The sequence below is a fragment of the Martes martes genome (assembly GCF_963455335.1).
Source record: "Martes martes genome assembly, chromosome: 17".
In the NCBI taxonomy this organism is placed as follows: Eukaryota; Metazoa; Chordata; class Mammalia; order Carnivora; family Mustelidae; genus Martes; species Martes martes.
Window position 1 is genome coordinate 58,641,668 of NC_137905.1, and position 14,885 is coordinate 58,656,552.

The 14,885-nt window shown below is 46.5% G+C and overlaps 1 protein-coding gene across 1 annotated transcript; it reads right to left on the bottom strand.

Annotated features, from left to right (window-relative positions):
• Window positions 1–367: 367 nt before the first annotated feature.
• Window positions 368–14,661, bottom strand: LOC308358470 (vomeronasal type-1 receptor 1-like; the record flags this gene model as incomplete). Its single annotated transcript, XM_080828647.1, has 2 exons — window positions 368–766; window positions 13,894–14,661. 2 exons carry the CDS (start codon window positions 14,659–14,661, stop codon window positions 368–370), a joined length of 1,167 nt encoding a protein of 388 aa, XP_080684773.1.
• Window positions 14,662–14,885: the final 224 nt, after the last annotated feature.

A 14,885-nucleotide genomic window follows, 5' to 3' on the forward strand; every position in this document is an offset into this window, starting at 1 on the left:
ATGTTTCTAACACTTTGACGATCAGTTGCAGCAACGGACCCAGAAGTACGGGTGCTGAGCTTTCTTGCGGAGGGAGGCTCCGGCCTCGTTGGCCAGGCCATTTCCCAGCAATCCTCGCGGTGCTGCCTGGCTTGCGGGGGAAGTGGTTGTGGGTTCATCCTTCGCGCACGCGTGCGGGGTGGGGGGGGGGGTCGTCTGCGGAGCTGTGGGAACTACATTACCCACACTGCTCTGTCGGAGGGCCGGGCGGCGTTGAGCCAATGAAGGCTCAGAAGAGGGCACGTCTGTGCAACACGTCATGTTGGGGCGGGGCTTCTGGCGTCCCCCTCTTGGCGGTCTCTTTGGCTTCTTTAGGGCTTACCTTGGTTTAGAAGATGGTGCGGCCGTAGTTTGGGAGTGAGGTGACAGGATCAGAGGAGGGGCAGGAGGAGGTGCTGTCCCCGCCGCACAGATTTGGGTCCAAGACTCGGTGACGCCGCCGGGACTGCCCGCGCCGGGGGCCGGTCCCGGTGTCTGCTTCTCCCAGAGTCCGATGGCGGCAGCCGCGCCCAGGGACTCGGCTGAGGTAAACGCTCGTCTCCCGGGGCCTCCCCTCAGCCCCCGACCCAGACCCCAAAGGCCCGAGCGCGGGCGCCTGCTCGCGGCCCTGCGGCCCCGGCCCCGGTGTCCGGGACAGGGAGTCGGGGGTGGGCGGGGGCGCGGGTGGGAGCGCGGGCGGGCTGCGTGCGGGAGCGGGCTCCGGGCTGAGGGGCCGCCGGGGCGGGGGCTGCAGGGGGTCGGAGAGGGGAGGATTCTGCCCTCAGGGGACAAGCGTGAGGCGGAGACGCCTGGAATGGCGGGCCGAGGTGCGGGACCTTCGTGAGGACCCTGGACGCCAAGGGGACTTTGGCCAAAGGAGGGACCAGATCTCCTTGAGGGTTTTAAGTGTCACGAAGGTTGCTGGGAAAGAGAATAGACTTGGGGGGGGGGTGTTGATGAGGACACTGGGGTTGCTGGAGGTGGCGTTCTCGTGCACGGTCACCCCTGGTCAGAGCCCTCTGACCCTGAGGCATAAATAGCGGTCCGTGGAGGTCACCTGGCTGCAGGGCTGGGCAGGCATATGGGGAGTTCTGAGCCCGTGGAGCCTGGCCATGGCTGTCTTCCTCTAGGGCCTGCCTCTTTGGCTGAAGAAAGGCTCCTGAGGCCCACAGGGATCCATGGAGGATCTCGGTCCCTTACTGGTCCTGAACCCTCCCAAATGGTCTCTGGAATTCAGTGTCCCGGGACTCTGCCTGCTGCTCTCCCAGTCCGTGTGTCTGGGAGACCTTGGAGAAACTCCAGGCTGGAGTCCTGAGTCTAGGCTGAGGGTTACATGGAAGAATTCTTGTTTCTGGCAACCAGTCGAAGGTGTGGAAGGTTATCCAGGAATAGGTGCCAGTGTCTGCAGATTCTTGGAGGGAACTGGATTTCCCTTTTTGCCTCGTGGAAACAAGGGGACAGGAGCAGGACTGGAATGCCTGCCTTTGAGGTCAGGTGTCAATTCTGGAGATAATAGAAGGTTTGATTAGGAGTAAAGTGATCTTACCAAGGTTTTAACAGGCCTCGTGTGGCTGCCCAGTGGAGAATGGACTCTGGGATAGGAGGAGAAGAATGACCAAGAAAGACCTGTAATAGCCCTGGCAAGTGTTGGACGTAAATGGTGGCCATTGAGGTGGGAGAAGTGGTTGGATCATGGACTCATTTTTTTTTTTTTTTTTTTTAAGTAGGGCCAACCGGCTTTTGATGGGGAAGGGGAAGAAAGGAAGGAGTCGGGGATGACCCCAAAGGTTTTGGTCTTAACAGCTGGGAGGATGGAAGTTCCATCAACTGAGATGGAGTAGTCGGTAATGGGAACATTTTCAGTGGGGATATCAGGAGGCTGGGTTCAGCCCTGTTAAGCCTGAGACATTTCAGAGACTAGTGGAGGCATTCAGTGGGCAGTTGCACACATAGTTCGGTAGGGAGGGGGTTTCAGGAAGGAGCCATTCCAAAGGCGATTGCTGCAGTGTCAACTGGAGGGGAGCTGCGGGTTGCATTTGGGAAGGGGAATCATCAGGTTCTGGTGGTAATACTGTTAGCAATCCAAGAAGAAGGTGGAGTGGGCCAAGAACGGGGTCTTCGGGTTGGGCACCTGGTTGAAGGTGGAGAGTACTGGGTAGTGGTGAGGGAGAAAAGTGGCTGGGGGGGAAGTGTGGGCAGGAGGATGATTTGGCAGGTGACCAAGGTTTCCAAGGCAAAAGTGGACATGAGAGGAATGTGGAGAGGCAGGAGTAACTGAGGCAGGATAATGTTCCCCAGGACGTTGTGGTGGCCCTTGGGTAGGGCATGGGATGTTTCAGTCAGGATGGTAGGTTATTTCAGAGTCCACTGTGGTCATCTGTGGGCTTTTAGGCCTGGGATAGGGGACCAGTGGGGCTGAGTTTTGAATGAGGTGTGGCTGGGTATGAATGCGTGTGACTGGAGGGCTCAGGAAGTGCAGCACAGAAGTTGAAGAGGGCCAGAGATGTCTGAGCTGTGCGTGTGGTTGTGGTTGGTGAGGTTGAAGCAGAGAACAGAGCCAGCTTTCTCTGTGAAGCGGAGGTTTTCACAGCAGGGTTCTGGACTGCCCTTGGTAGTGGAAGCCATCGGAGGTCTGGGTAATGTTGGATTATATGTGGATTCCATTTGAGTCTGCCAAGCAAGCACTGTCTAGATGCCATGTGCTAAGTGATGCGGGGAGAATCTAGGGAGATACCTGTGCTGTGGGGCAAGGGGGTAGTTGTGGGGGCGGAGGGAGTGCACCTGTGGGCTCCAGAGACGTAGAAGGTACAGTCTGTGCATCACAGGTACAGTGATGTGCATGTGGAGAGGGAATGTGAAGTAATGGCCACAGGGTCCTGGTATTGCAGACTTAAGATTGAAGGGAAAGCCCAGTTTGGTTGAGTCTGGAACACTTAGTCTGGAGAACCGCAGGGGTATTGCTTAGCAGGAGCGTTGGGGCCGTGTCTGCCAGGCCCAGAGTTTAGCTGGCATTTATCGGATGTCCTGCTGTTGTTGCTGAGGGTTGTACACAGTGATTAATGGGACCATGAGGAGAGACCACCAGTGGTGCCAATGGGGTGACTCTGGGGGGGAAGGGATTGTGGGTCCTTGGGACAGGGTCTCTGGGGTTTCATCTGTCTCTGTCAGGACAGTGTGACATTTGAAGATGTGGCTGTGTACTTCTGGGAGGAATGGGGTCTCCTTGATGAGAATCAGAGACGCCTGTACCATGATGTGATGCTGGAGAACTTGGCACTTGTGACCCCCCTGGGTAAGGCCCTCATTCCCTCCCCAGGGACCTGGGCTAAGCCTTTCTGCTTTTATCCCAGGGATATCTCTGTATTTCTCCCATCACAAACATGGGCATTGCTTCCTTCCCCTCCGTTCCCTGGTCAGTTGCAGTCCTTAGGGCTGGGCTGAATGTACTGCCCCAAAGCCTCACTGGGAAGGTACGCAGGGTCAGTAGTCTTGCAGTTACGCTAATGGCTTCTACCTTGCTTGCCTTTCAACTATCCGTCTGACTCTGTCCAAGTCCACAGCACCTCTCTGCCTGGTTTTGCCCCTTCCTATAGGTGATGACATTTCCTGTCCCTGCCTGCTCTAGGAACTGTAGTCACTGACATGGTCAGTACTTACGTGGACTATGGGCAGTTCTTACGAGATCCTCCTCTGAGGATTTCTTTGTAATACTAGTCTTCTTCCCTATGGTCTGTATGTGTTAAGTTGCTCTGGGCCAGTGCTGGCCACTCACCTGTCTCACCTTTCCCTTAAAACTTGCATCATGCAGGTCCCATTTAGTTCCCAAACCAGGGGATATGAAGGAGAGTCCTTGGTGCTTCCCAGGATGAACATGACTCCAGCCATAGCAAGGTGGGCCCAGAGGAACCCTGGGCCTGGGAAGTGTTAAGTAGGAAAGGGCTCATCAGGGTTGTGTTCAGATGATACCAGAAACCTGTCCTATTCCACTGGTGGCCGTTGGCCACCTCATTTCTTCTTTTACTTCCCCATTCTTGACACTTGCTAACTTGTCATTTCTGCTCTGAATCTGGTTAATTCCCACCTATCTGGACTCCACATATCACCAGTTCCCCTTACTGCTGCTTCTGTAGTGCTTTCTCACATTACCCTACACATTTTATATTGTGAAGTGTGCACATATCCTCACATAGTTCTTTTTTTTTTTTTTAAAGGATTGTATTTATTTATTAGAGAGAGAGTGCGCGAGCAGGGGTAGGGGCAGAGGGAGAAGCAGACTCCCCACTGAGCAGGGAACCTGATGCAGGTCTCCATCCCAGGACCCTGTGATCATGACCTGAGCCAAAGGCGGATGCTTAACCGACGTCCCTACTGAACATAGTTCTTAAACCAGCTCTCTTACACTTGAATTTTCTTGAGCTTAGAAACACCTTTCTGCACAGGTGTCAGCAAGGATTTACTGAAAGCTATTAGCAGAGGATCCTGCTGCCCCTCCCTATGCCACATCCCATCCATGTTTCTTCACCTGGAGAGGCCTCCCTCACTGTCTGACCTGTAGAGGCCCAGTTTTGCACAGCAGCAGCTGTTTTTTTTTTTTTTTTTAAGATTTTATTTATTTATTTGAGAGAGAGAGCAAGTGCACAAGTTGGGGAGAGGGGCAGAAGGAGAAGCAGACTCCCCACTGAGTGGGAAGCCCCACGCTGGGCTTGATCCCAGGACCCCTGGATCATAACCTGAGCCTAAGGCAGATGCTTAACCAACTGAACCATCCAGGTGCCCCACAGCAGCAGCTTCTTTACCCTGACCCCAGCTCCTTCATCCTGGAAACGGTGCCATCAGCGCATTCATTGGTCTGTTGGACCCACATTTATGATGGTATTGCCCCTTCCCACTACTGCCTGTGTATACTTCAGTAGAATTTCTCTGCTTTCAGATTGCTGGCATGGAGCAGAGGATGGGAAGGCACCTTCAGAGCCCACTGCTTCTGTAGGAGTATCACAGATCGGGACTCACCATGGAGGCCCATATCCCCAGAAGGCAGACCCCTGTGGGATATGTTGTCTGGTCTTAAAAGACATTTTGGGTGTGGCTCTGCATCAGAGAACATGTCCCTGGTTGAGATCTTACAAATGTAGGAAACCAGTCAGTTTCATTGCAAACCTTCACCAGCATGGGAAGCAATGCAGTGGAGAGAAACTGTTGAAATGGGCTTTGTTTGTGAAGAGCTGCAGGTCGCATGTGTCAGGGAAGTCCTTTACCTACGGGGAGGTTGACAAGAACTTTCTTGCCAGTTCAGGGGAGCATCAGCACCAGGCCACTCATAATGGGCAGAAACCAAACAGTTGCACCGTGTGTGGGGAAGCTGTTCACAGTGGGAAGAGCCGTTACAGTTGGTGTGAATTCAAGAAAACCTTCAGCCACGAGTACACTCATGTTCAATGCCTGAGTGTCCGCACTGAAGAAAGGCCTTACGAGTGCAATGAATGTGGGAAATCCTTCACCCGAAGGTTTAATCTCTTTCAGCATCAGAAAGTCCACACTGGAGAAAGGCCCTATAAATGCAATGAATGTGGGAAGTTCTTCACCCACATCTCCAGTTTCATCCAGCACCAGAGAATTCACACTGGGGCAAAGCCTTGTAAGTGCAGCAGATGTGGGAAATTCTTTGGCCAGAGCTCCAGCCTTGTTGTACATAAGAGAGTTCACACTGGAGAAAAGCCTTATGAGTGCAGTGAATGTGGGAAATCCTTTAGCCAAAGCTCCAGTCTCATTAAACATCAGAGAGTTCACACTGGAGTGAGGCCTTATGAGTGCAGTAAATGTGGAAAATGTTTTGGTGACACCTCCAGCCTCATTAAACACTGTAGAGTTCACACTGGAGAGAAACCTTATGAGGGCAGGGGATGTGGGAAATCTTTTAGCCAAAGTTCTGGCCTCATTCAACACCAGAGAGTTCACACTGGAGAAAGACCTTATGAGTGTAGGATATGAGGGAAATCCTTTACCCGCAGCTCTGGCCTCATTCAACACAAAAGGGTTCACACTGGAGAGAGGCCTCAGGAGTGCAGGGAATGTGGGGAATTCTTCAGTGACACCCAGTTTGCTCAACACCAAAAAACTCCTGTCAGAAAAAGGCCTCATGAGTGTAACAAATGCGCAAAAGCTTTTAGCCGAAGATTTAACCTCTTTAGACACCAGCAAGTTCACCACCATGTGGAAAGGCTGTATATGTGCAGCAAATGTGGGAAAGCCTTCAGTCAGTGGTCTGCTCTGATTCAGCACCAGAAAGTTCACAGTGCAAATCAGCTTCATGAGTGCAGTGAATGTGGGAAAGCCTTTAGCCGAAGGTGTAACCTCATCCAACATGAAAAAGTCCACACTGGAGAGACCTCATGAGTGCAGTGAATGTGGGAAAGCCTTCAGCCGAAAGTCTCGCCTCATTGGGCACCAGAAAGTTCACATAGCAAAGCCATAGCCATGCAAGGAGCAGGCTTTCTGCGTGTTTGATATAATGACGTTGGAGAAGAGCCTTTGTGAGGGAGATATCTTCCTGAAGTTGAACTCAGACATCAGAATATACACCACAGGGAAGATTCCCTGTAAGTTTCAGGTATGGGGGAAGCTTCTGGGAACCATGTTGTGCTTCCTATCCGGCTTGGGGTCCTTGCTGAAACTGTGACTACCAGTTTTCATGGTATAAGGCAGCTCTAATTCCTGAAAGCCCTCCGTGGTATACATCAGTTACCCCAGTGTTTAGGGAAATAGATCTCTGTTCTGTCTGGAGAAAATGAGCAGCCCGAGTCTTAACAGTGATGTCATTCCCTTCTCTCTAATTAGTGTGTATACCTGACCCAGTTTTCTCCCAAAAGACCTACTCTGGGTTCTACTGGTGGCTTGCAAAGAAGGTTTGTCTTCAGGGACATTGTTTTCATTTAATACTTGTGGTGGGTTTTTTACAGTCTCCATGTCACCAACCCATAAACTGCCTGCCTATGATTTGTGCAATAATAAAGGCCTTATTGTTTAAGCCACCTTTAATCCTTAGGGTTGTATTCACCGAGAGATTGCTTTGAAGATATCATGAAGGTGTAAACAGCTTGTGTGAGAGTTCCCAACTTTGGTGCGCCTCAGAAGACGAAGTGTGATGGCAGAGAATAACTCTTCGGTTTGGGCTTAGTTCAGTTTGCTGTCCATGGCCTCCAAGGAAAGACTGCTGGCTTTGTGCAACTAATATGCAGCCTGGAAGTCGAGATTTTTTTGTGGGCCCAGATTGTGCTCACATTGAGGAGCAGCTCCTTGTGAAAATCCCCCGTGTTTCTGGGATTGGTTCCGTTGTCTATAGTGCATATCGTGTACTGATCACATGGCTAAGGGGAATCTCTTCCCCAGGTCCTTCAGAAGAGCCATGTGCCCTGATGCCCAGGATTTAGTAGGGTAGTGTTACTGGTTTTAACACTAAAGGGCTCACAGGAATCACAACTGATGAGAAACATTGGATTGATAGGGAGTGGTGGAGCCCGCAGTCAACTGGACAGAACATCCCTCTTCTAAAAGTTTACCCACAGCTATTCCAGTGGCTGTGGCTGTGTTGAGTGAGCGTGACGCCTGGCCTGTGTAACCCGAATAGCTGAGGTCATTGGCAGAGAAATTAAGGTTTTATAGATTGCTGTAGCTTTCTGGGCTGTTGACCTTAAGACTATTACTGCACATGCAGGAAAACAAGGATAGAGAGAAGGGAGATCTCTTAATCCAGCCTTATGGCCTTTGTGGCTAAGGTGGAAACATCCTCCATTGTTCACCAGTATTTGCTATCATTGAGATAAGCCATCCCTCCCAAAGCATCAGGAGAGAGGTGGTAGAGATAATAGAGAGTTGCCAAACCTGATTTTTTTTTAAAAGGAGTGGGAGAGATCTTTTCTTTTGTTTTGAACCATTGCTTAAAGCTTTAGGATATAATGACATATAGTAAACTGCACATATTTAAAGTGTGTAGTTGGATAAGATTTGGCAATAATCTACCAAACTATCATAGTTGTGATAATGAGCATATAATTTCCACACATATTTACTTTTTAAAAAAATTTTATTTATTTGACAGACAGAGATCACAAGTAGGCAAAGAGGCAGGCAGAGAGGGAGGAGGAAGCAGGCTCCCTGCCAAGCAGAGAGCCCGATGCAGGGCTCGATCCCAGGACCCTGAGATCATGACCTGAGCCATAGGCAGCGGCCTTAACCCACTGAGCCACCCAGGCGCCCCCCACACATATTTACCTTATAATTTTTATTAATCTCTCCCCCTGCCCTCTCTGGCTCTCTGGGCAAACTTAGATTTACTTTCCTTTATAGTAGACTACATTTTCTAGAATTTTAGTATTAAAGTATTTATTCTTTTTCTCTGGCTTCATATATACTGTGTAATTACCTTGAGATTTAAAAAGTGCATTCCTTCCATTGCTGAGTAGTGAGTGTTCTGTTGTATGGATATACCGCCATTTGTTGTCCATATATCTGTTCCTTGACACCTGGGTTTGCAGGTTTTGGCTATTACAAATAAAACTTCTTTGAAGATTTACATATAAATCTTTATATGGATACATGTTTCATCTTTCTTATGTTAATACCTCTGAGTGCAATGCCTGAATCATAGGGTAGGTGAATTTTTAACTTTTTAAGAAATTGTCAAACTGATCTGAAGTGGTTAATTTTTTATATTTCCTACCAGCGGTATATGAGAGTTTCACTACATTCCTGGTTCCTGTGAGACATTGGAACTTCCACTTAATCCTTCCTTCCATAGGGTCCATCTGTGAGGATATAAAACCACTCACAGCCAGGCTTGACTAGGCTCCTCAGCAACTGAGTCCCACTGCACATGTTGCCTGCGTTCTAGCCCCTTTGGTTTGGTGGTGTCCTACGTGACAGGCATAGCAGGAGGTGACGGAATGTTTGCTGACTTTCTTATGACATCTGTGTAAGGAGTAATCTTTCTCAGTCCATTTGGGCTTGCAGTTTCCTTACCAGCCATGCCTATGGCAGATTGGCAAGCCAAACCTAGCAGCTGCTGCTGCAGAGAGACGGCTGATGGCTTGACACCACACCTCTTCACTACCATAACTTTCCAGCTTCTCCATATCTAGTAAAGAGATTGCCTTTTGGCTTTCTCTTTCAAAGTTACCTATAAGCAAAACCATTGTAAAAGGGGCTGTGTGTAAGACTGGAGAAATATCTTTTGTAACAGACTAATAGGTCTGTTAAAGTGTAGTAGTTATTTTCAAAGTGAAGAGGATATTAGTTATATAGTACAATATGAAAGTAGTGATAATGTGGAAATATTGGACATTGAGTACAGGGGTCTTATAAAGTACACAATAGATAAGGATAAATAAATGTCTATATAACTAAAATTAAAAGTATCAGGGGCACCTGGCTGTCTCAGTCAGTAGAGTATGCAGCTCTTGATCTCTGGATCATGAATTCAAGCCCCATGTTGGGTATAGGGCTTACTTACAAATATCTATATCTATATCTATATCTATCTCAGATGGAGAAAATTTCAAAGGAGTCAGAAAGCGGGTAAAGCCAATGGAAATTTTAAAGGAAGCTAAAAATCTAAAACATTAAAGAAGAAGCAGACATGTATCTAGGTAATACAACACAAAGGAGAAATTTACAAAGGGGGAATGTTTAGAACGGGGAAACACATGCTGCCTAGACCCATTGTAATAAGGAGAATCGAGGACAGGAGAACATTATGCCACGTGTACAATAAGAGAAATAGAGGAACCAGAATCAGCTTGAGCTCATTCCTTTTCACAGTTAGTGAATGCAAGTGTACCATGGAATGTTTCTTTTTATTTATTTTTTTTATTTTTTAAAGATTTTATTTATTTGTCAGAGAGAGAGAGAGAGGAGCGAGAGCGAGCACAAGCAGACAGAGTGGCAGGCAGAGGCAGAGGGAGAAGCAGGCTCCCTGCCAAGCAAGGAGCCGGATGTGGGACTCGATCCCAGGCCGCTGGAATCATGACCTGAGCTGAAGGCAGCCGCTTAACCAACTGAGCCACCCAGGCATCCCCCATGGAATGTTTCTGATTCGTGTTTGCTACTGCCCCTCAGAACAACGTGTTACTTAAACTATAGCCCCTGGAGGAATTTACTAGTTACCAAGCACATTTAGATACGGCCTTAAGAAAAACATACACTGGCAACGGGTCTTTGGGGAAAGGACGATACACGACCGTGAAGCTGGGCGGCTGGGGATGCCGGGCTCGCCCAGGGCGGACCGCCGCCTGCTTCCGGGAAGCTGAGCACCCGGGAACGCCCGGTCAGCTCTGGGTGGAACGAAACACCGCCTGCTTCCCTTTTCCCTTATCGCTCCTTTCTCTTCCCAGAAGCGCCCGTTGTTAGTTAGATGAGTCCTTTGAATGTGCTTGATTAACTATAAACTTTATCCTCCTCCTTGCTTGTCCACGAGACACGTGACTAATGTTCGACCTTCATCGGCCCTTCTGTTGGGCTATTGTTTCTACCTAATAAAAGTGGGACTTTGGAGTTGCTCGGGGCAGCCTCTTCTCGACTCTTGTCCCCTGCTCCCAGTCTCTTGCAGCTGACTTGTTTGTGCCTAATTCTTCTCCCATTTGCCGACCGGAAGCGGCACATGTTACTGTTGTTGAACTTGACAAAAGCTATTTAAAATTCAGAATTCACAGAAAAATAAAGCACAATTAGAAGATAAAGAGAAAAAAAGATAAGGTGGATTGTTCTTTCAGAGGTTAGGACCTGTTATAAAACTAGAGATGACAGCAGTTTGATATTAGATATTTGTGCAGAGCTACATGTACAGATCATGTAGAGCTTAGAAGGAGATCCACATACATCTGGACATCCACACTTGGTGTGGAAGGGAACTGCTGCTCCAAAGAAACATGTTCTGATGTACATCAGAACACATGAACAAACACTTTTACAGCTGCGTTGTCATTATTGCTGACACCTGAAGGCCATACAAAGGTCCATCAGTGTAGAATAGAGACAGATTATGAAATGGTGCTCTCAGAAGCACTGAAAATGAATGATACATATTGAGCAGCATGGGTGAGTCGTGCTGACACTCAGTGGCCAAAAGAAGTAAGAGCAAACGAATACATAGCATATGACTCCTTTCATATAAATGTCAGTGACATACAGAGTCAAACTATAGTTTTAGGATTTATGCACAGTTAAGGAAAACTGTCAAGAAAATCCAACAGAGGGGCACCTGGGTGGCTCAGTGGGTTGGGCCTCTGCCTTCAGCTCAGGTTGTGGTCCCAGTGTCCTGGGATCGAGCCCCTCATTGGGCTCTCTGCTCAGCAGGGACCTGCTTCCCCCTCTCTCTCTGCCTGCCTCTCTACCTACTTGTGATCTCCCTCTGTCAAACAACAAAAACAACAAATCTTAAAAAAAAAGAAAGAAAGAAAAAGAAAATCCAACAGATGCTGACTTAAAAATCTGGATGTTGAGTTACTCTTGGAGGAGGTGCAGACCGTGTCTGGGATGGAACACTTGACATGGCAGGGCACTACTAGCATTCTTCGTATTTTCCTCAGTGGCAGATACAGAGGCATCTATTTTAGGAACATTTGTTAAATTCTAAATATATATTAATTCCCTGTACTAATGTTATATTTCACAATAAGAGTGTAAAGAAAAATGGAATAAACATAAGTGTGGTCCTTAAATGATAGCACCAAAAAACAATAAAATGAAATAATTTAATGGAGATGAATTACACATAACCTGCCCAGAGAGCAGAAAAGAGGAAAAAAAATGGAGATGGAAAATGAAGAAAAAGAATGTTGAATATTAGGTTTAACTAGCAGGTTTCTTTCTAAAGAGACCTCTCATGAGAGGCAGGGCATGAAACGTAAACACAAAATCAATCAGTATCAGTATGAATTCCTCGCAGACCCAGAGAGTGATTGCTTGGCTGAAAATCAGGTGAAATACAAATCAACCCATAAAATGCAAAAGGAAAAAAAACTTTCCCAAAATGATTCACTTCGCTTCAAAAACAGCATGATCACAGTTACTTGGATGCAAACTATTTCCATTAAGAACACGGTCTAGAATTTGGACAGATAAGTTTGAGTCCAGTTGTACCATGGAATGATGGCGGGAGTTTGTAGGTTGTAAATCTGTTCTGTCGTCTTCAGATGGACATGAGGATACTTAGCTTATAGCTAAGTTGTATGAATAACTTGTCAGTAAAACCACAGAAACAAAATCATTTCAGATCCACTCTTAGATACTACAAAATCTGCTATAGAACCTGCAGGCCGGTAAGGTCAAGGGACAGACCTGCAGGTCAGGAAGGAAGCTCACTGTCGGGTGTGTCTGCCTGAGACAGAGGTGGGGGCATCATAGATAAGGAAATTGCTCTGTCTTTCGTGACTTCATTCATTAACGGTATGAATTAGGCGTCATTGGGCTAAGGCTCAGTTTTATATACAGTGTGTTCTAATCAACTACTCAAGAATTAATTGGTCCTGGAATTACTTTAGGACTACAGGTCAGAAGTTAGTTGGTGACTCTGTAGGTAATTAGAAAGCATTTAAATCAGGATGGTTTAGAGAACCGCACCCTGACCTGATAGTGGAGCCTGTGTGAGAGGATGTTGTGGAAAAGATAAGGCCTCATCAGAAGACTGTGGTGTAAACTTAACCTCAAAAAAGTGTTGCACAGTGCATGAATTTTTCATAAAAATCGATGGGACTTAAGGAGGCTTATAAATGTCATCATTTTCTGTGTGTAAATAAATAATAAAAGGTTATACATTCTCAAAGACATAGCGTTCAGTCCTAGGATTTATCAAAATTAACTATGAAGTAGTTGTGAAATTGCCTGGACTCTTCAAGAAAATTAAAAGATTAAATTAAAATCTTTAAAGACAATAGGAACAGGCTGAATTAAATAGAGGAAAAGAAATCACTGCGGAAACAATTCTTCTATCTAATAGTAAATGGAAGAGATAGAGTGAAAATTCTTCCTGCATTCTTGAAAGTTTACCTTTTGTTTAAAATAAAAGCCAGTAATTGAAGATCGGAAACTCTGGGTTTGAGAACCATTAAACCAAAATATTTTAATCAAAATTAGGAATCAGATGGAAGTTTATTAAAGTAAAACACATTTAATTAAGTATGTACTAAATGACATCTAAAAAGCGAAGGTGATGCCCCTTCACTGATCTTTGCCATTGTTAGGACAAAGCTTAGAATTTTTGTCTGATGGACGGTATCCTGCCACAAATACCGTAGTTTCGTTGTTAATTAAGGCTGCATGTGCGTTCCCACATGGGCCATCCAGGTATTTTCCCTGATAGATCTAGCCTTACCCACCTATGTTTAGGAAAAAATATACCTATTAAAACTATTAAAAGGCCCTGTTTGATGCTAGCTGTAGGGGCATTTTACTTATGTTGGCAAACCTGGTAGTTTTCTTACTTTATATCCTCCTAAAGGACCTTGAACTAGTTGAGGAATATAGCATGGGTATATTAAGTAATCATGACACATTGTATAAATCTATTTTGGCTTCACTATAGCTGTGTCAGGGTGGGGTGCTAATCATTGGATAGCACAGATTCCTGGAATTGTAACTAGCACCAAATAGTCACCTATATGTTAACAAAGGGTGAAATGAAAAGTAGATTTATCTGCACAGATCAAAAGATAAGACAACTGTTTTACCAGATTAAGGAAAACTTTTCCTTGTCCAGCAGGCAAAGCAGAACCGAGAGACACGCATATCACTGCTGATGAGCACAAATGGGCTGAATGTCTGAAAACGTGATGTTACGAACACAGCAGTGTTTACTAGCCACTGGTCTGGACTCAAAATAAGTACTATGCAAAGAGACAAAATGGAAGAGAGAGAGTAACAGCACACAAAGGAGCTCACCAGGATCAGAATGGTGCGTGTGGCTCTGTCCTCGTGGGAAGGTCTGGGGCAACGGCTGTGACTATGAATATGTTGGACTTGCTGCTTGTGCCTGAGCAGGACAAGGACCATGGAGCCACTGGCCCAGACCATGAGGCTCAAACACACAAAGTCAAAGAAAGAAAACACAGTAGCGTTTAGTGAGCCTATAAATTTATCTTGTGGTAGTCCAGAACAGTAGACGTATGTTTTTCTCAAACTAAGGTTTTTGCTGTTCAGTGGCCCAGTCATTCTTAATGGAACATAGATACTTAACAGGAGATGCAAGATCCAGCAGATGAAACAGCAGAAGCCAATGCCCTTCAGAGACATTCTGAGCTCCATCACCCTGCAGATACTAGAGTGAATCTTAAAAGCCTGGTAGCCACTCAACAGGCAGGCGATGCTGAGGGAATCTCCTCTGCCCACTCTGTGTACATAAAAGACAACTTTATATCCAATGTCATCCAGGAAGTATTTCCATCCAAAAGCTGCCGTGGTCTGAGGGATCTCTTTGGAAAAAAGCACCAAGGAGTTGGCTAAGACCAGTTGATTGAGAATTAGGTCTTTGGATTTCAGCTTGTGTCCAGTGAACAAAGGGAAGTTGTAAAGACCAAAGAGGAAGGAATTTCCCAGGATCCCCACTCCTGTCTGAATGAGGAAGATAATCCCTATTCCCAAGTTGAAAGAGCCCATCACATCAATATCAAGTGGAAATTGATCCTTTTTTTTTTTTTAAGTGGAAATTGGTCTTAGCTGGAATTAAAGATCTGGAGGAAATCCAAAATATATGTATTACTATCTTTATGTTTCCTGTAGGGCTTTTCATTAACCACATTTTTCCCCACATAAAAGACATTCAGAATGTGTCCTTAAAAGCAAACAAAAGGGGCTCCTGGGTGGCTCAGTTAGTTCAGCAT